The sequence below is a fragment of the Nelusetta ayraudi genome, unplaced genomic scaffold, assembly GCF_046127955.1.
Source record: "Nelusetta ayraudi isolate G7.1 ecotype Tasmania unplaced genomic scaffold, CSIRO-AGI_Nayr_v1 ptg000058l, whole genome shotgun sequence".
In the NCBI taxonomy this organism is placed as follows: Eukaryota; Metazoa; Chordata; class Actinopteri; order Tetraodontiformes; family Monacanthidae; genus Nelusetta; species Nelusetta ayraudi.
This window is the reverse complement of record NW_027466108.1, coordinates 2,343,309-2,364,617: the sequence shown is the minus strand read 5'-3', so window position 1 is coordinate 2,364,617 and position 21,309 is coordinate 2,343,309. Positions and strand designations below refer to the sequence as shown.

General features: G+C 44.2%; 1 protein-coding gene across 2 annotated transcripts in view; it reads right to left on the bottom strand.

The window, feature by feature from the left end:
* Positions 1-21,309, bottom strand: part of grk5l (G protein-coupled receptor kinase 5 like) — a 28,810-nt gene that overhangs the window by 3,652 nt on the left and 3,849 nt on the right. For both annotated transcript variants that reach the window (XM_076038892.1, XM_076038891.1), the window contains exons 2-11: positions 9,178-9,273; positions 8,982-9,094; positions 3,621-3,698; positions 3,408-3,505; positions 3,208-3,300; positions 2,037-2,100; positions 1,798-1,938; positions 1,521-1,711; positions 254-291; positions 23-112 (exon numbers count right to left, since the gene is read on the bottom strand). In XM_076038892.1, coding sequence (XP_075895007.1) covers positions 23-112; positions 254-291; positions 1,521-1,711; positions 1,798-1,938; positions 2,037-2,100; positions 3,208-3,300; positions 3,408-3,505; positions 3,621-3,698; positions 8,982-9,094; positions 9,178-9,273 — 1,002 coding nt within the window. The remainder of the gene's footprint in view (positions 1-22; positions 113-253; positions 292-1,520; positions 1,712-1,797; positions 1,939-2,036; positions 2,101-3,207; positions 3,301-3,407; positions 3,506-3,620; positions 3,699-8,981; positions 9,095-9,177; positions 9,274-21,309) is intronic.

The following is a 21,309-nucleotide window of genomic DNA, read 5'->3' as shown; positions in this document are numbered from 1 at the left end:
GACGGGAAGCAGCGCTCCTTACCCATGTAGCCCACGGTGCCCACCCGACCTCGGATCAGCTCTCCTTCCGGCACCGTGATGGCCAGGCCCAGGTCAGAGATACGGATGTGCCCTGCGACAGCGACAGCGACACGACACGTTGGGACCGCTGGACGTAAACGACGTTTGGAAACGACAGCAGCAGCGGAAACAAATTGGCCGCGCAGCAGCGATGACCGAAAATCTATAAAGCCGATGAAATTTCAGAACTTACCGTTGTCGTCCAGTAGGATGTTCTCCGGTTTCAAATCCCTGCAAGTGACACGGCAGGTTGGAACGGAGTCAGCGAGGGGCAAAGTATTGACCGACAATGGCTTATTTATGGACGTGCAAAAACAAGGATAAACAAAGGGTTCATTTATAATTCGATAAAACGGTTCGCCACTCTATTATTCACGAGCTTACAGGTAATACACGTGACTCCACTTCCTACCATTAGACTGAAAACAAGCAAAGGTTTCACGGAACTGAGCGCTTCACCCTTTTTTTTTGTACAAGTTTATTAACAGCAGCAAATAACACCATATATATGGAGCACTGTGTGTATTATTTCTCAAATATATGTAAATAAAAGTCTCTATATACACTAATCAGCGCCACAGATCACAGACAGCTTAGCCGTCTCTTAGGCTGTGTTGTTTCAACACATGGGAACTGGTACTGCGGAGATACACAGCAACAGCAAGCTAGCTAGATGAAACGCAGGAGGCACGATCCCCACCAAAGTGAAACCCAGGCCCAGAATCCAACCTGCAACCTTCTCGCGTCTGTGAGGCGAAAGCGCTGACCAATGCGCCACTGCGCCGTCCTGCAGCCAAGATGACGTTGTCAGTTCTGTGGTGCGGTGGTGACCAAAGCGCTGCGATGCCGTCATGGCGAGGTGACGCTTTGAAACGACGCATCTTCACCACGAAAGGAGTCATTTCTCAGCCGCAGGGGAACAAAGTGCAGGTAGGTGGGAACTACGTTCACCTTCTGCTCATCACTCCACGCTGCCTCCAGCTCTGCCATCCCGTCTTTACAACAGTGCCACAGTCTCTAAAGCATTCAGCATCGCTGGTCTCACCACCACTCAGCAAACCTCACTCACTTACTCACTCACTCACTCACGCTGACACTCTTTCATCGCACCTCACACTTTTCTCCACCCATCTCAACCTGCCTGCTTGCTGCGCTTCTTCACCTCTTTTCCCACACTCTCCATCGCTCCAGACTGTTGACCATAAGTACTTACAAGCTTCTTTATACTGTATTTACTCCTGCTAACGTCGCCTTTCCATCTGGGTCCCTCTCATACACGTACTTTTTTCCCAAATCAAGAAAAAAACAGGATAGTTCCACAAAAAAACAAGATACCAAGCTATAAAATATGTAAATGCACACTTTTACCTATCTACAAGCTACAGTCGAGATACAAATATTCAAAACAGGCAAGAATGCTCAACTCAATTTCAGCTAAAACTCTTCTGGATCAGAGCTACCTGTAGACGATGGATTCTCTGTGCAAATGTTCCAGTCCGCAGCAGATCTGGGCGGCGTAGAACTGGACCCGGTCCCTCTCGAAGCCCGGCGTGCCCATGTTGTAGATGTGAAACTTCAGGTCTCCGCCGTTCATGATGGTCAGCACCAGGCACAGGGCGTCTTTGGTCTCGTACGCGTACGCCAAGCTCACCTGCGGGCAACGGCGAAGCGAGACAGTCGAGCAGGCGCTCGCAGGAGGAGGCAGCAGAACGTGTTGCTCTGTTCCGTCAAACTCACCACAAATCTGCTGTTGACTTTTTCCAGAATCTGCTTCTCATTCAGGGCCATGGATTCTCCTTTCCTCTTCTTTATCCTCTTCTTCTCCAGCTTCTTGCAGGCGTACATCTTGCCCGTGGCTCTCACCTGGCAGGCACACACCTAGCAAAACAAATCCATGAAGGCATCAGCAAAGCGGTGCAGGTTCATTACCAGAAATACAAATGGCTCAGCAGCGGCGATCACTGCTGAGAACTCACCTCTCCGAATCCCCCCTTTCCCAGCACGCGGTACTGTCTGAACGTGTCTTTCGTGATGGGTTGCCTGACAGAACACAGACGCAGCAAAATCCATTAGGAGATGCTCATATAATATTGATTAGGATAGAGATATTATCTGCAGAGCTCAATACCATCCTGGGTCTGTTTCCTGTGCACATGGGTGGGGCCTCCTGTACACAATTTGACTTTCCAGACACGGATACAATCAGAGCCGCTCTGAAAGCCTGCTGCTCGCCTCTCACTGCCTGCGTTACGCACTCGGCATAAAATCTTTTCCTGTCTGATGTGATACTGCTACTCTGAGGACTCTCTTCGACCAAGCATAAATCTATAAAAGATTCTTTCCCCCCCCCCCCCGGTAAGCGGTAGGATGTTGAGGGCAAGCACATCTGACAGTTGCAACCAAGTAGAATTAACTTACAGCAGTGTCAAAATGTTTTACTTGCACGCATGCTTCACCCGTGATCAAATGAAATTATCTTAAGAAAGACTGCAATTATTACGAATAAAAATATGAGCAGAATTATTGTGCTGGTTTGGGAGTGATGGGGAATTTTGATGCTTTTGCAAGTTTCAGTGTGTTTTGACATGCATATAGGCTTTGGCCAGAATTATATTAATGTTCAAGCACAGGATCGCTGCAATCAACCACCTTGAAAACAAACCTAAAAAAATGACAAATTAATAACTGGGCTGGTAGCTGATACACTTCCAATATGAGGCTATGAGGTCCTATATTGTCTTCAACCCTCCTTCATCGGCATCAACATCACATGTAAAGAGGGATGTTAACAATTAATTGATTATCGATTAATCGTCAATTAAGAATTTAAATTAAATTAAATTAGTTGCAATTAATTTAACACTTTTCAACATTATTTAAGGGTTAAATAAAGTGTTCCTTACACAGTTCATTGTAAAATTTAGGTTCTAAGGAAAAATTACTGCTTATCAATTAATTGTTAATCGATCTATAAAGTCAATCAACTAACTATTAATGAATTAATCGATCATTTGCATCCCTGCATGTAAAGAATTTTTTTTTTTTAAAAATGAAAACTTTCAACAAAATTTCAAACAGAATATGTTCATTTAACTCCTATAACTGAATGAAGGAACATGAAAATCGTCACATAACACACAGCTATACCTCTCTAGCACCTTCCACTGCAGGAACCGGTCATAGTACATGCTGTTTTGGTAGTCTGCAAAGGGACCCGCACTCAGGTACTCGTGGACGGCCCTGGGTCAGACACACAAAAGAGCGACAACAAGTCAGGTTAGCTGAAAAAAAGTTGTTTGAGAAGAATGAAAAGTGCAGGAGAGAGGTGAGAGTGAGCGACGCCTCACTTGCGGCAGTTGCTGAAGATATCTTTGCACGGGCTGCGCTCGAGGTTCTCCCTGCACTGGTCTGCAAAAACCTCTGCTATGTCCACGTGCTGAGGTGACTGCATCGACACAAACAGGCACATTAAATGCATTCGACGACTGCATTCTTGTCACTTTGATCATTTCATCTTGTGAATGTCTCTTATTTTCTGAAAGGCAGATGAAGGAACCTACTTGTTTGGAGAGAAAGGTCTTGATGATCTTCTCCCCGCGGCTTTTTCTCTTTTCGTCAGGTGTCACCTCATAGTCCTCCTGAATCACAAAGGCGTGACATTGTAAATGAGGGAATGCAAAACAGGAAGCGAAAGAACCAACTTATCACATCGTCCTTCTCCACCATGACCCAATAAACACTGAGTGTTTCAGTGAATATAAAAGGGTTCAAGCCAATGTATTAATTAAACACTGGCGGAGAACAGAGGCGCTGATGATGCTCCTGTAATCTTCACTGATGATAAAGAGAACAATCACATTGAAGAATTTAAGTCTTAACTTAACTAAACTTTTATGAACTGTCTAGTGTGACAAAGTATAGAATATGTAGTAGTGTAAAACAAAAATGACTGACTTATTAAGTTCAACCTCTGCCTGAGTGCATTAGCAACAAGACAAACACACAAGAGCAACATCATATTTGTTAAAGTAAAAAAAAAAGCTTATGAACTTCAATATGATAAAAGATAAAGAAAAAAGAAAAAAACTCTTTCATTTGCTCCTATCCATCTTGCCTTGAAACTTACAGAATACTCTTTATGTTCTTCATGTCTTAACTGTCTTTCTTCAACAAGTAATGTACTTGACATGAAACCAATTGATTGAGCAGAAGTTTTCACCCATTTGGATGTTTATGGCAAATATTACAGCAGGCATGGACAAACTATGGCCCGGGGGGGCCATATGTGGCCCGTTAAGCTCTTTCATCGGGCCCGCCGTACTTGAAGAAATTGTATTCCTAGTAAGTAAGTCTGCCAATAGCTGTATTTCATCCATTTTCTCAGTGTTTTAAGAGTCATTTCAATAAAGAGCTCTAAAGACACATACTTTGTTGGAAAGCTTTTCTTCACTTTCAGTGACAATAAAGTACATGTTTTCTACTTATCCCATGACATACTTGTTTCTCCTATGAGGTGGCTCACCAAAACACTCACACATCTGCTGCGGCTCCGGCCCCTCTGTCAATGTTTACAACCAATTGTGGCCCGCCAGTCAAAAAGTTTGTCAACCCCTGTATTACAGTGACTCAAAACTACAATCGACATGTGACACAAAATATCTTTGTCTTCTAATTTGGGGGAAAAAATAAATAAATCATGCGGTCACAGTTCTCTCTCACATGGCGCTCGGCCTGTGGCGGACTGTTGGAGGGTGACAAGGCCGAGCATGCGTCAACCTCTCGGCCTGTGTGTCACTCTCACACCGGCATATGCTGCTCTGGGCTCGGAGTGCAAACATGCAAAATCTGCAGATTGGTCGATACGCCACGGCCACGCAGTGAGAGGGCGACGCCACGCCAACGGCAACCTGGTGCGAATCGGCCTGCACGCCGGCCCGACTCTTTCCATCAGCGGGCTCTCGCATTGCCTGGAACCCGCACACGGTAAACACGGTGGGATTCCTCGAGGTCCTGGAGAGTCGCAGTGTGTCACACCAGCGTCACCGGCTTTCCACTACAAAACACACACTGGCATATAAATACATACGATAAGCCTGGAGCTTAGGAGGAGGAGGAGGAGGAGGAGGAGGGAGGGGGAAAAAAAAGCCACAGCGTCAGTGACACTTCAGAACAAAGCCTGGAGAAGTCCTGCCATAACTGTAAGCCGTGTGTACAAATAGAAACACACGCACACACACACACACGCACACACAATGTGGCGAGGAGAGGGCTGGATTGTGTGTGATGCCAAGTGTTGATTAACTGAGGCTTTGTTATCAGTGGTTCCAGAATATAAAGCTCTCTCTCTCTCTCTCTCTCTCTCTCTCTCTCTCTCTCTCTCCCTCTCACACACACACACACACACACACACACACACACACACACTGAGTAAACGAGCTGTCTGAAATCCCACCCCTCTGCCGGCAGGGGGTCAGCCAAAGGGAAGTGTCGACGCCCCTTTGGCCTTTTGGAAGCTGAGGGGATCCAACTTACACACACAAGCACACACACACACACACACACACACAAACCAGCATACACACCTTCTCATGATGTAAGAGGAACCACTGGAACCCCCCGCCTTGACACATTCTTTCCAGAGCTCTGCTCTGCTCACCAGCCCTCACCGTTGTGCACACTTGCGCGCTCTCCCACCCAGCCGCACACATCAAGCGCTGCTTTCTCCGTATCGCTGCTCGAGTCAAACACCGGATTTTGCTTTCGGTTGGATTTGTTTCGTTATTTGTTTAAGTTAAGAGCGGCGACCGTTTTGTCTCGCAGGACATAACAAGTCTCAGTTGAGACGTCATCCTCAGCCGTCAGCACCGCATGACATAGACACCGGGCTGGCTGTGTTGAGCCTCTGGCCTGGTTTGGTGTCAGAAACATGACGAGTGGCACAGAAAGTGGCGTCAAAAGGATCACTAAATATACTCTGGGAAGACAGCACGTCTGTGATTCCTTCCTTTGAGAGACTAGATTGCTGGGAGGGAAGGGGAGGCAGTGCGCAGGAAGGCGTAGGGGTGCTGGGAATTAGAAAGAGGGGTGGGATGGCGTTTCATGTATGTTTGTACAAAGCAGCAGGTGAGTTTTTCAGGAGGCCCTTTTTCCCCCTCCTTTACATTCTGGACTTTGAAAAACAAAACATATTTGAGTCGAGGTTTTTCTACTTAATATTGCACACTGGTCCTTTACAGGGGTGGTTCAGAATTTTGGATTGGTGTGCTATTAATTAACAACTACAATACAGGCCAACTACATGCAGGTTTTTTTTTTGTTTTATTTGTCCAATACTCCAGCACTTATATTCAGCACTGAAGCACCCCAGCACTTTGGGTTCACTTCAGTTTAGCCTCATATTTGTCCGCTTTTAGACGATTGTTATTTGGCTTAATTTCATATATATGTGTATGTATATTTATATGTACAGTATGTATAAACGTATGGATACAAATGTTCATGAATGTGTATAATTTATTATATAAGCCTTTTTAGTTTTGTGGATGGATCTGTTTTTATTTTGGTTGTTGTTGTTACCTAAGACTATCAATGAAAATGTCTGCGTTGATAGAATAATGTTGGAAATCAACCTCCCCTTACATGACATTGCATTTTGAGGGACTACTTTCTCAGCAGCGGTGGAATTTTACTTCCGCAAATTGCACTCTGTCTCTGTAGCAATGGCAACGACAGGTAAATAAAAGAGCCGGTAGGCTAGGTAAAATCAGTGAGCCACTGCCTTAGCCAATGACCAACTTCAGGAAGTATAACTACATTGCTGCTGTGAAACTTATTCCTCAAAATGCAATGCAATGTGATTGTTGGCAAGCTAGCTAAAACCACTGACTTGCGCTAAGCTAGCACCAGCCAGTACTGCACATTTGTTGAAACTTGGTCTCCACTGATGAATAGCACACAGGCTAACTTGGAAATGCTATGTCCAAATTCCGAACCGCACCTTCAAATAAGCAACAACATGTGTCTGGAAAGAGTGCATGCTAGTTCAGTGATTCCCCTCTTTTGCAAGAGGGTAGCAGCCGCTTTTTTGGGTGGCTGAAGGGGGCAGAGGGGAGGGAGATATGGGGGTATTGGGGAATTGGATGGGTCGGTGTGGGAAACAATGCCATCCTTTCTGTGCGGTCACATGCCTGTAAAGATATTCTGGGCGTGGATAAGGACTTAAATGTGTCATGAGAGAGGTATTCCGTCTAGACGTACAGAGAGATGGGGGGTGCCGGAGGGGGGGGGGGGGGTGTTTGCTGGTTGAATAATCATTCAGTGTAATTGTCTCCCTGCCTGGGCTGCGTGACCCACACTAGCTGCAGCTGCACAGTAATGAAAGTGAGTGCACCGACACTCACGGATGAGTCTGCGGTTTTGTATAACTTTGTTTTTGTGTAATCGGCGGTTGTCAGACTTATTGGCACCATGTACCCACTTGAAAATCTCACAAAATGACACCATTAACCGGTTAGCCTGACCCTTGTATGTTTCCATTATAAAGCCCAGGTGGGTGTCAAGGCACCGTCTAATGGGCTCTGTGCCGCCTCCAACATGCTACAATTAACTCTCTGCCTTGGGGCACGTTCGCAATGGATAGTCTAGGAGAGCAGTGAAGTTTTTACACCTTCATTTGCTTTGGCTGGCTTTCACACTGCACTTTCAAACGTGGACCAAATTGTTGGGTTACACTAACTGTTGTTGTTTGGGGGTTGGTATTGACTAAAATGAGCACTGAACAGCAGGAACAAAGGTAAAAAGAAGAAGAAAAACAAGCTCATTAAGTGTTGAAAAAGCCACTTTTACTTTCAATGACCAAAACAACATATTATAAGAAACCATAACGCACAGTCCGCCTGTCCTCCTCCTGTCACTTCCTCTCTTTAGTTCACTTCCTTGTTTTAGTCCACTTGCATTCACATTGACCAGTGTCCAAATGATCCAAACTATCCAAAAGGCAAACTCTGGTCCTTTACTCCAGACCAAAAATATTGGCATTATCAATACGCCTATAGAGAATATTTCTGCTGCTGCCAGATGGTTTCTATTAAATCGATCACGAACTGAACCTTCAGGTTTTGTTTGTGTTTACATCCACTGCTGCTGCGCAAAGCTGCTCAGGGATAGAGCTAGCTCTTTCTAGACGCTGGAGTTCTTTAGCCATACCAGACGTTTCTCTTCATCAGAGTTAAAGGGAAAAAGCTGTTGCAATTATTGACTGTCATTTTGTCATCATTTATTTGCTTCTTCTGTCGTTGCAATATTTCTAAGAGCAAAAACGTTTTTTGTTTTTTTTCAGGGCTGTTGACGTGTGAAAACCTAACTAGGAAAACAACGTCAATGATATTAAGTTAAGTTTAGTTTAGTTTAGTTTAGTTCACCTGCCACAATTACCATACTATTTTTATTCATTCATTATTTTGTTAGTCACGTCATGACAATTGGTGTTTTTTTTAGAAAGCTACATTTTGGGCATGAGATACCGAAGATGAAAATGCAGTTTAAAAGCAAATTCTTTGAAATATTCATTTGTACGTCTTCTCACCACCTCTAAAGTCAACACTTTGACACTGTCTAGCAAGAAAAGACGATAGGTTGTCGTCTTTAATTCTGTTCAATTAAGATTCCTTACTGCATGTTCCTGCTGCTACGACACTGCAATTTCCCAGCTGGGGATCAATAAAGTATCTAGCAATCCATCTAGGTTAAAGCTAGTGTTGTTTGTTGTTGGTGTTAGTGCACATTTGTTAATGACTAATACAGAGCGATGGCCGATTGTTTTTCCATCTTGGAGAAACCCCGGCATGCTCGACAGTAAGGCACTGACTGAACGAGGCGCGTGCCTACGAAGCATGAAGACGCTGACATGACGGTGTCCGTACCATAGCGTCCAGCAGCTGGATGCATCGGTGAAGTTTCCCCTTGGTTTCACAGTACAGACGAAAGAGAAGCCGTCCAATGGGCTGCTTCTCACAGATGCCGACATAGTCCCTCTCTGCGGAGATAACACAGGCGCGTTAACACTTTCAATCGCGGCTTAGAAAAGGCACAAATGACGGGGGCGCCTCGACCACGTACCGATGGTGTTCCCCTGCTCCGTGCACTGGCTTATGTGAGGGAAGCGCAGGATCTCCTTCCATTTTTTGCTGCGACCCTTTCGCTTTCCTCCTCCACCTGTGGAGAAACAAGGCGCCACCATGAAGGAACCTCATCAAGTTGCCAGAGTTCATTTTGCTCAGAGAGTGGCACATGAAGGGCCAAACGGCTGAAAGGAGAGGAGGTGAGGGTGAGGTGGGGGGAGGGGGGGGGGCTGTGCCTTGAATAAAATCACAGTGTCAGTGTTTACATATATTTCATAGATTATGTCCCACTTCCTCCAAAAATCTCTCCTCTCGACAGACTTCAGCTCTCACTCACTGGCTTTTCTGAAAGTGGAACTTGCTCTGTGTGTGTGTGTGTGTGTGTGTGTGTGTGTGTGTGTTCACAAGCACAAAAAAAAAGCCTATTCTGACCAGCTCTGGTTCCCACCAGAACCCCCGCCAGTCTGAATTCCATGATTCTGAAACATCACCTGTCACTTTCCAAATGCACCAACACCAACAAGAAAATGTCAAACATCAAAATATTGTCACTCTTTAAAATCCAACCGCCACTGTTCCAGCCAACGTTTGACTTCAATTAAACACATGTGACCCTCTGCCCTCTTCCGCTGCCCGTTACATGCGAATGAAACACAACTGTGTCAACTTTTTCCACTGTTTTTCCATCCAGCCCGGCCTGCTGTGCCCCCGGCGTCGTGTTCGACCCTTTCGACTTTTCTTTCTCCACATGCAAAGGAGGCCGTTTTTCGTGAAATGACACGGGTTTCCTTCAACCTCTCTCCCTTGCAGTGGAAACGGAGCGTGTGAGAGGCGGCATTGAGAGCAGGGGAGGCAATGACATGCGGACATCTTTAAGTAATGTCCCAGGAATGCAAGGGCCGCTGCTACGTCACGCTGGGGAGCGAAAGCTTTAACAGTTTTCCCATAAATCCTCCTGCATCACTGCCCCATTGTGCCCTCCTCCGCTGTCTGACACGCACGCTAGGGACAAAAAAAAAAAATGGAAACTCAACTCAGGCCATTCGCAGTCGTGTCCATTTAAAACTTATGTCTCGGTAAGAAAATGTGGGCACAGAGGTTGTGAGGCACATTTATGAAGCTAATTCTGAGGGTGATTTTTCCTTAGTCATCAGGTTTGGCAAGGAAGTGTGTTTTGGCTGTGTGAGATGTTTTGTTTGTGACGTTCACCATTTCAGCCTCTCCACTACCAACCTTAATAGAGACATTATCAAATCTCGTAGTTAACAGTGCCAGCTTAGCTTATCTTTCTGATGGGACATTAGACAAACAGTAATATTGCACCGCAATCAATCTTATCACTGAAATGAGTCATCTGGCGATACTGAAAACAGTTTTTATGACGGCGGGGTTTTCAAGAAAGCGTTTTTAATTTTGATTAATTAAATGAGGATACAAATTAAACGAGAAACTCCTTTGCGGGGAAAATGCAGTGGAAATATTGAGTTCATCACTTCATTGCAGTTCAAAGTTCACTCGCTCAACAAAATAAAATAATAAGCTGAACGCTCGCTGGAACTTTTAGTGTTACCACAGGTGGACATAAGCAGATTAGTCAGGCAGTGCGTCACAACTGACAGGGTGGTGGCCATGCGGACATGGAAAAACAAGGAGCCCACATGTATTAATAACTCAAGGCAAGTATTCCCTACGAGAATCATTAACTCCCAGCACCTGCTCCTCTTTAACCCGACTGTGGAGCAAAGAGACTATAAACAGGGCCACTTCCTTATCAAAGCTTCCAGGCGCTCTCTCTGAAAACAGTTACTGCTGAAGCCTCACTCCATGACCAATCGCAAGCATGGCCGGCCCTACTGGTTCACGACAATGTTTTTTATCCTCTCCTTATACCCGGTCAGAGGGAACAACAGAACAGTGTGCTGAGAAGGTCACCCACCACCACCACCACCAACACCAACCCCACGGGGGGCCAGCCTAGGCTAAAAATGAGCGCTACTGTCAGCAGTTTATAGATGAACGCGCTCACCAAATGGCACCGACTTCCTGCAAGGGGTCAACACCGTGTCAGATAATTGTACCAAACGTCTGCACTAGACCCACCCAGGCCATTCAACTTTCACACAATGCTGACACACGGACAAATCATGCAGTTCCTCCTTTTTCTTTTCGTGTCCTGTGTGGGATTTTTTTTCTTTTGGTCCTCATCTCCCCTCTTCAGCTATTTATTCTCCCTTTTCTCAGCCTTCTTCCTGCTTTTCGTGACTCGTCCCTCCACTTGTCAACAACTTCTATTCTTTATTTCCTTGTCACAGCCTGATTGATTACCTGTCGGCAGAGGTTCTGCGTCAGTGTGACGCGGTGGAATTAATCTGATGGCCAGGTTGACATCGTGCCCACTTTGATTGGCTGAAGTAAAACAACACAGTGGATGTCTTGGTGTGTTTCTGACTTTGATCGCAAAGGAACAATAAAATGATGTTTGCGACGTCGGCAGGGTAAAGATTAAATCATAAACTGACACTGTTGAGGTTTTGCTGCAAAAAGCGGTCAATAAATTATAGTAGTGTCGGCGAACACGTCAGTTCTCATACAAATTCAACTTTTGGTTTTAAAAGTAGGGAAAAATCAGTTGGAAACAAATTATATGCACTTTTTGGTTGGCTGTGTTAAAGCAAAGTATAATTAACATGTATCCAAAAATCCAGTAAATTTTTCCAAGTATTGATACACGCCATGATTTTTTTTGATGTCATGTGATGATTTGTTGCTTGTTTTTGATTTTCTCTGCCAACTAAGCGATCTCGTCCTCTCAAACATGAGCTTTTTTCTGTCACAGCTCAAAGGGAGTGAAACAATAGAGGTCTGATGGTTGAGACCATCCCCGCAGGAACACACGCGTATCACAGCTGTGTCAAAGAACACATGCAAATATGATGTGTGCGTGACTTCTCCCAGTAGAAGAGGCTCATCCATCCGCAAATGAACTCCTGTTTGGTTATCAGTGCCTCGTGACGCATCGGCGGCCTCAGACAAACAACAAGCCCATCCAAATGGCTTTGCATTCCGTGCTGCTTTGTTGGTGGCCGCAAAACGTTATGCAAAGTGGAAATATTCGGCTTGGATGCGACGACCGAGTCCTGTGCAGTGAAGCATTGGTGAGGTTTTGCAATCAAACTGCAAAGAGTGCAGGAGAAATATGCGGCGCGTAAATATTTATCCGTCCGTCCCGCTCACCACAACAGGACCCGACAGAAGGAGAAAACGTCACCGCGGACGCTTTCCCATTGAAATTTCCCGCTGCGCTCCCATATTCATTCATTTTACTGGTGGGGTTTTCCCACTCGTTCAGAGTCTGCGACTTCCACATGAGCAGAAATATCCTCAGCCCCGTGGGGGCAGCGTACACAAGAGCTTCCCAGTTTAATTTGTTCCAGTGCGGGCAGCGCGGTCGCCACCCTTCACTTCGGTTTCTGCTCGGCAGCTGTGAGATCAGCAAGTCGTGTCAAGAAAAGCAAAATTAAGGTCAGGAAGAGGAACAACATCCATCTGGCGGAGAGGCACCAGGGCTTACCGACATCCCCAGACGTGCACGTCTATGTGTGCAATGTGTATTGTGTGTGACCTCGCTCGGCCTCGCAGTGTCCTCACACTCAGTTGGTCCAACCGGGAGACTTTGACAGGCCTTGAGCAACCACACATTTAATCACCATCTTGGTTTGCCAGAGGTGGGAAGTCGCGAAGTACAAATACTTTGTTACTGTACTTAAGTAGTTTTTTCAGGTATTTGAGGTTTACTTTTTATGATTTTTTTTTTTTTACTTTTACTCTACATTTGTACACAAATATTTGTACTTTCTACATCTTACATTGGAAAACCCGGCTTGTTACATCTGTGTATAAAAGATACAAATTCTGTTAAAAGTAGTTAAGTTACATTGTTGCTTGAAATGGAGCTATTTGAACTCTGCTGTTGTGTAGTTAAATACAAAAGTGGATGATATTTTAGAGGGAGATTATTTTAGTGCCTCTGCTTCAAAGTCACTTTTCAGTACGGAGGAAAATATAAATGTCAAAAATAACATTAGTGGTCATTGCTGTTATTAAAAGTGTAAACATACAACAATGGCTCATTGGTCATAACTATTCCCGATTGTAATTTATTTGGGTGGCAGTTGAAAAAGAAAAAGAAAACCCTACAGCAATCATTTTTGCAAAATGATCAACAAAATGAATTGTTTCAATAATGGCAAAAAAAAACAAAGAAAAGGGGTTACTTTCTACTTTTCAGAGCCTGTACTTTCTTACTTTTACTTGAGTACTTTCAACAAGAGCATTCTTTTTTCCATACTTTTACTCGAGTACAGGATGTGAGTACTTTTGCCACAAAATATTCTTAGAGAATTGTCACGCAGGAGAAATCAGGACGTGGATCAGTTTGTATCTTCAAACTCAGGCAAACACAGGCGACCTGAAAACGGTTTGAGGGTTTCAAAACACCTCCACTTGCCGCCGTCCCTGCAAAACGAGCACTCACACACATCTTTTGCATGCAAACCAGTCTAAACCACATCCTGAGTTTCACACTGTGAAACGTATATTGTATGTTAAAAAAAACAACAACAAACAGAACACGATGTGCAGAGAGTGTAACATCTACACCTCCACCGCGAGCAGCTTTCTCTCAGGCGTCGTCCTCATCTTGTTGCTGCCTTGACCTCCTATTTCACTCTCGCTCACAAAGAACTTATTATCCAACTTATTTCACATCGCCTCCTTTTGTCTGAACTGCTAAAAGTCTGCGTTTCTGCCGAGTCACAGCATAGTGGTGAGCAAGGTACCGACACGGGACGACGCAAAAGCCTAACTGTGGTGCCAACGACATGAACAAAGTATTTACCAAAATACGACAGAAAATTCAGCACACTTAAGGTCAGAGTGTTTGCAGGAAGAGTGTGTGGTCTTTGTGCCACAGGAAGTGAGAGGGAAATGCAGCCCAGACCTGAGCAGAAGGGGAGGACTATGGCAGGAAGAAGCTCTTTGTTGCCCTCTTCCACCATGATGTCATGTCGGCGCCTCTGTCCTGCCGCTCTACTATCATCCTGAACAAGCCTCTCGGGCCACAAAGTAGTGGTGTGCGATGCTGCCGGTCTTGGTGTTCACCCGATACCGAGTAAATGCAGGGGCAGGGTCGCACATGTTAATACTTAAATGAATTTAAGCCAGACGTGTCAATCTTTGCTAAATCTGAAGGAATTTTCATGACCTTTGATTGTTTTATTGTTTTTCTTTCTTGTGAATGATTAATTTGGAAAAACCCAAGACAAAATTTGGTCAAAGCTTTTTAATAAAAATTAATGAAATTACCAGACACATCAATGCCTGCTAGTTGGTCCTTCATGAGTTTTCTTCTGCTTGGAATTTTACTTCAGTTCATGGAATGAGGTAAAAAAAAAAAAAAGTATATATATATATATATATATATGTATATATATAGTTATATATATATATACATACATATATACATATATATATACAAATATATATATATATACATACGTATATATATACATATATATACATATATATATATACATACATATATATTTATTACAAGTTATGGGAAACTCTGTAGTAGTCTCAATATAGTGATCAATACATACAACTACAATATTTATATACAAGTTTCAAATGCCACGGATCACACCTACCTTGGCTATTTAAGATATCCATTATTTATTTTTTTATACTGTATTTATTATTTTATACTATTCTTACGCACTTTATGCACTTTAAGCGTGACTGTTATGCAGCTGAGGAACTGAATTAATAAAGCACTAATCTTATCTAATCTGATCTAATCAATCAATACCAATACCAACATTCGTTCCTATCAGTGGTGCATACGCATTTCAATTTTCTTCTGTTAAGTCATAAAGTAAAATTCCAAACACTTGACAGTGATTTGCTGCACATGTACACAAGTGGATGCGTTGTGCAGACCTTAAAGGCACAAAAAAAAAAAAAAAATGCTACAGTGAATTTATACCCTGTCTTTAAGTCCTTGTAAACATTGATGCTATAAATAGCAAGGAGCCCAAGGGCCGGAGCCATGTGATGATACAAACGGAGGTGGTCAAACCAGTCCGTGACCTCAGCGCTAGTGAGCTCTTACAGTTGTCGCTAGAGTAACCGTGTGTGCGTATTTAAAGGTACCCGGTACAACGAAGGAAACAAAAGAGAATGTCAGAAAGAAAGCTCACAAAATCAGCAGAAAACAGGCCACATTTCTGCAAAGAGACGTGTGCCACATTTTTCCTGTTCTATAAAAAAAAAAAAATCATGAATGTGAGGAAGGAGGGGGAAAACCTTCAATAGCCTGAAATTATGTAATCCAGCAGGCTGTCTCATCAAAGTACCTCACACACAGCATGTGCAGGGCTCACGACTAGCTAGGTAACACGCTGTTTGCTCATCCATACAGGTCCAGGCGGCTGGAGCAGAGTCCACATGAGGCTGCTGACCATAATAGGGCACTCCTACACTCTCCTGCGGCGATAGAGTGTTTGTTCACCTCCATAAACGTTTTCATAGGACCAACAGTGGCGGCTGCCGACGTGATCCCGAGTCTCTGCGAGGGACGATTTAATGTCTCGCTGGCCCGAGTGAAGCTCCACAGTTACATCACAAGAGAGCAAACACAAAGCAGCGGGCTTTCCGTGAAAACCAGCGAACAGCCATAAACCGACGGCGATCGCTGTTCCGGTCCGGTCGCTCTTTGTTTCTCGAGCTTGTTCCACATCTTGCCCCCATGCTGCCGACATCCCGTGTTTATTTTGTCCCCGCGATGGGAAAAAAAAAAAAAAAAAAAAGGAATTCTTTGAAGGAAAGCTGCAGCAGATACTGTGTGGGCTGATGTGCTGAGAGGCAGAGATGCTGTTTTAGCTTTTCAGTCTCACTCGCAGAAGTTACACCACTCTCCTGTTGTCGAAAACTCACAACCTGCAGGTGCAGGGAGCGCTATATGCTACGCTATAATGCTAATAAGGCCAGATTTTGCTAGCTTTCTTCTAAGGTGGACTTCCCCAGTGCGGACCCATGGTTTCCCCACATTTTTCAAATATGACCATTCCCCTTTCATACAAACATTCAAACATTACGTTTTTTTTTTTGGCAACGAGCAATACAGCCATTCATTTTGCTACTTATAAAACATGATCAAAATCATTTTTTCATTTCCATCACCGCTTCTCCTGTACTCGGGGTCGTGGGGCAAAGGCGGAGTTACACGCTCGGACAAGTCACCAGTTCATCACGGGGCCACACAGAGACAAACAACCACTCATAGTCAGGAGCCGGCGTACCTGAAGAGCACCCATGCAGACGGACGCAGGGAGAACGTTGCACACTGAGGCCTGGGAGTCACCCATGACCTTGCTGTGAGGCCACGGATTGTCAAAAACCAATCAGGAATGTAAAAATTCTATTTTTGCCCACAGTGCAGTGTATTATAAGAAGTGTTGGGCTTATTTTTAAAACCACTGCATGTAATCCTACTATCTTGAGAACTTTAATGTACATTGGCCACAGCAATAAAAGTGCCTCAGACAAGTGGAGCCAAGTCAGCTTTAAGAGTTGAAGTATTCGCCGGATACCGCATATTAAATATTCATTGGGCACTCAATCATTGGCTTCTGACTCAGGAAGCTCCTTCCAGGCTGTACAGACAGCAAGACACCATAAAACACTAAAGAGGTAATCACCTGCACGTCTGACGTGAAGCAAAAGGACACATCAGCATTTCGGTGGTGACCGACTTTCAGTTTGCAGCCACTTTGCCACGGCCCACCTCGTCTCAACCTGACCTCGAGCAATTATCTCCCATATTTCACAGAATTCCACTTGGCGGCCCCTGGAGAACACGCATGAACTTGTTTTGCACGCAGCCCAGTTATGTATACTGTACATGTGGGCAGAGGCGGCAATAACAATAGAGATAGTAAGAGCCAGAGAGCTGAATTTTTCCACTTCAAGGAAAAAAAAAAAAAAATGAGTCACACTCCCACTCATAACACACTGAGCCTTGTGGCGCACTGTTGTCGGAGAAATGGGCCCCTGCTTTTTCTTTGGTTTATCTCGACATCATGTACTGCTACTGCTGCTGCTGTATGATGGAGAGCCAGTAAATACCACAACCACACTAGATTTATGAAGAGTTTACAAAGAGAAAATAAATACCACAAATTAAAACAATTGTAATTATTGATTCTGTTTAATGGTATTAACAAGAGACAAACATAAGCTGTGTATTAGCAGCCTATTCTGGGGTTGCCTGCATTTCAATATGGTATTGTGGTAAAGGTAGTAGCCGAGAGTTGGCTGTATGGAAGCCAGTCAGTATGGAAGCCAGTCAGTACATTAATATAATATAACATAATATAATATAATATTATATAATATAATATAATATAATATAATATAATATAATATAATATAATATAATATATTAGTGACATGTTTCAGCTCAGCATGCTAACCAGTGCTACTATGCTAGTTGCCGCTGGGGAAAACAAAATGGTCCAAGTCAGAACCAACTTGTACAGACAAACACCTCATACCTGCTCTGCGGGGTGGTCTTGCAGTTTCTTGCAGTCACTGATCAGACGAGGGGGGAGCGACAAGGCCAAACAGGCATTACGGGATATATGACATTTGAAGCCTCTAATTTATGGGCCGCGTCTGAGCTGAACTTTGTAACTGACAGTGTGGGCCATTTCACTCTTGACAGGCCTTAAGCTAGCGCAAAAAAAAAAAAAAATACATTAGTAGGACTGATGTCAGACAGCCCCATCATGTGACAGGATTTGCATTCAAACTAGATAACAAATAAAACCTTAATAAAAACCTTTTAATGGGCTTTGAGAGGAAATCTGCCTTAAAGGATTTATGAAAACATCAGAATTCGAAACAACTTCCTCTAATTTGCAAGAAAGCTTGCATGCTCTCTCAAGGTGGTTTTAGTTTTTTTTTTTAACTATAGATCATGGTTTAAACTGAAGCAGGTTTGCCAAATGAGCTCTGACATCGTGAACATTCAGCTCATGTCACCTGTGCCATGTACCTGACCGCATTTCCTGAAATCCTCTCTCCATTGTTCAGATGGTTTTTGATTACTGCTGCTTTTGGCAGTAGCCACTTAGCGCCTTGCATAGCCTCGTTAATGTCCATCAATTCGCCTCATGTAAACAAGGAACAAGAGTTTTTACTTTGTTCATTGTTGCAACAACATTTTCCAAAGGCCCGGTCTGAATTTGCTCAAGACTTTAAAGGAGACGCACTGTTTCAAATCCATTTCATTTTCTCAAGGTTGTGCCAGCGCGCTACTGGCTTGGGAAAGTACATCATGAATTGTAAGTCATGTCATGTAATGTGCATTGCTGATGACTCATGACGGCACTCACGCGACAGGCCACAGACGGGTATAAGTATGATTTTGTCTAATGTGAATGTAAAATATTGTAAAATAATTTTAACGGGGTAAAATGGTGGCTGTGGCATCACTCTCAAATGTTTACCATTCAGTGATTCCTACATGTAGCAGGGCAACCTCACCCTGGTAGTCACCGCTACCAACAAGATGCAAACACGTCAACGTGGAGTAAATCCAATCCGTACTGCACGTCATTTAAAATGAGCCGTGCCAACATCTATCCCCTCTATCCGTTTTCACTGACCACTTCCACTGGTGAAAGCAGAATTCCCTCGCAGTATAGCACGGCCGCAACTTTCCACTGCTCTAAAGGTCAGGCATCCAGGCCTGCCCTGTTGTCTCTGTGCACACCATTCACTCGTCCACATGACTCATGTGATCGTGTCACTTCTTTCCTTAATCTCAGCGGATCAATGTCTGTGTTTCTTTTTTTTTTTTTTTTTTTTTTTTACGCCACCGAATCCTCAAATGTCATTTCGTAATGAGGGGTTTACGCACTACAACCCAACTATAATATTCCACTCTGGGTAATTGTCAGCTGGCTGTACTTGCTGACACAGACGGAACACATCCTGCTTTCTCATTAACCTGAGGAGCGCTTGCCCTTCTGCATTGCCCAGAGCGCGTGTGAATGCCATCGAACCCTGAATCTGCACATTGTGAGGAGGCACCCGGAATGAACCCCTTGGCCATGAAGGTGTTTCCTCTGCTGCTAACTTGATCGAAAACCAGAATGAACTGAGCCCACTATTAGAAGGTTGCGGGTAAAATACAAATCACTGCAGAGCATCAGAAAATCTACATGGTAAAAAGAATTTACCAAAAATTGGAGAAGCAAAATAAACACAATCATTAAGGCTCACTTTAGGTAATAGAAAGAACCGTTTCTTACTCAGGCCTTTTCACCATCAAGACATCCAGCGCTGCATTATTTTGAACAACTGCCATTCTGTATAAAGTCCTTCATGATACCCAATTTTAAACCAGATGTGACAGGAATATTTCCCCCCCACCTTGTACAGCCACGACTAACACAAACACGGCAGGCTGAATGCAATAGTCAGCAGGCATTGGAGTGGAATTCAGTCTCCTCGCCCAAACTAAATACCCTGCTCTGTTACTGCAATTCAAGACAGGCATCTGGATGCAGCGACTCAGCCCCCCAACCCCTCCTCCGCCCCCTTCCCTCATTCACTTCGATAGCCGATGACGTTCGCTCGCCTGGCTTGGAATCTGTGACCGCTGCCAGCGTGAGTTGTGAATGGGGAGTCAGGCAGGGGCGCGTGCGCACGCACACACCCACACACACGTCATAACCTCAACCTCACTTGGGGTTCGGGTTACATTTAAACAAAGGAATTCGGCTCCCCACCCCTCATCTGCTTGCCCGTCGCACCGTGCAGCTACACTATACTGCGCTCTTAAATCTGCTCACCCAGGGCTACCTATGCGAGCAGAAACTCAAAGGGCAAATCGAAGCAGATCCCGCCGAAACAAGCAGCCATGTCAGGCTTGCATAACACTGTGAAAAAAAAAAAAAGTTTTAAAAAAAATGTACAAAAAAAGAAAAGAAAACTCCTTTGGATAGACTCTAACCCACTCCCACCCTAAAAAAAAAAACTCTTGCAAATGTTTGGCCCAGTGGCAACTCATTTTTAAAATCAGAACACTGACATTTACTTCCACAGCCGTACGGCCGAGATCGTTAGTGCTGTCAGACGATCGTGCCGGACATCGTGGTGTTTCAATTTACCGCATGCTCGCTCATCGTCCATAAAGTACTTCCACAGAGAGACAGAGCTCGGATGGCAGTAAGCCCACTCAATCCGTTACGTAACAATCGATTTCATTAAATAGCGTATGGGCTGCATCTTACTTACTTGCCTCGGTATAAGAAACTGATCGGGGTATTGTTCCGCATAGCGTGGCTTGTTTTGCTTTGTAGCATTGTAGCGAAGTAGCAGGTCGAAATATCAACTCTTGTGTATCAATCAGTGTGTTTACATGCAGAGCTCATCATTCGCTTTTATCATCTGATCGGACTTCTCTCCTTGTCCCAGTTTACATGCAGCTGAGAAAATCACACTATTGACGGGAACGCATCCTCCTCCCCCACACTAGGGGGCGACATGAGTCTTTTCAGTGTTTTAACTTCTGGTTAACCTCTTTGGTCACGCAATAAGAAAACAACTAGAGCCTGATTCAACAGCGGTGTAACATCCGTACTGGTCTTTAATTTAACCGTGTTAATGTGTTCAATCCCAAGACATAGACGTTAGTCTAATTGCATGCTCTAAATGTGGTGTGGTTGCGAGGGTTCATGGGCAGCTTGTCCTGGGTGTATATCTGCTTTGGCCCTAAGACCACTTTAAGAGGCTCCGACACCATCATGACTCTGTAAGAGTGTAAGAGAAATTTGCACTCAGCAGTTATAGAGAACGGATGGATGGATGATGGATGGATCGGCTGACGGACGGATGAAGAAGAGGGCGATGGACGGATGCTTTGTCATAATTTGGCAAGATTGTTCAAAGTTTACTATAGTTCAAACGCATAATAATTTGCTTAAAATGGTGCATTGAACTGTGTTTTTTTCTCCAACATAGAGAGGAGCCAAAGAGTGTTTGACTGGCCAGATTTAGT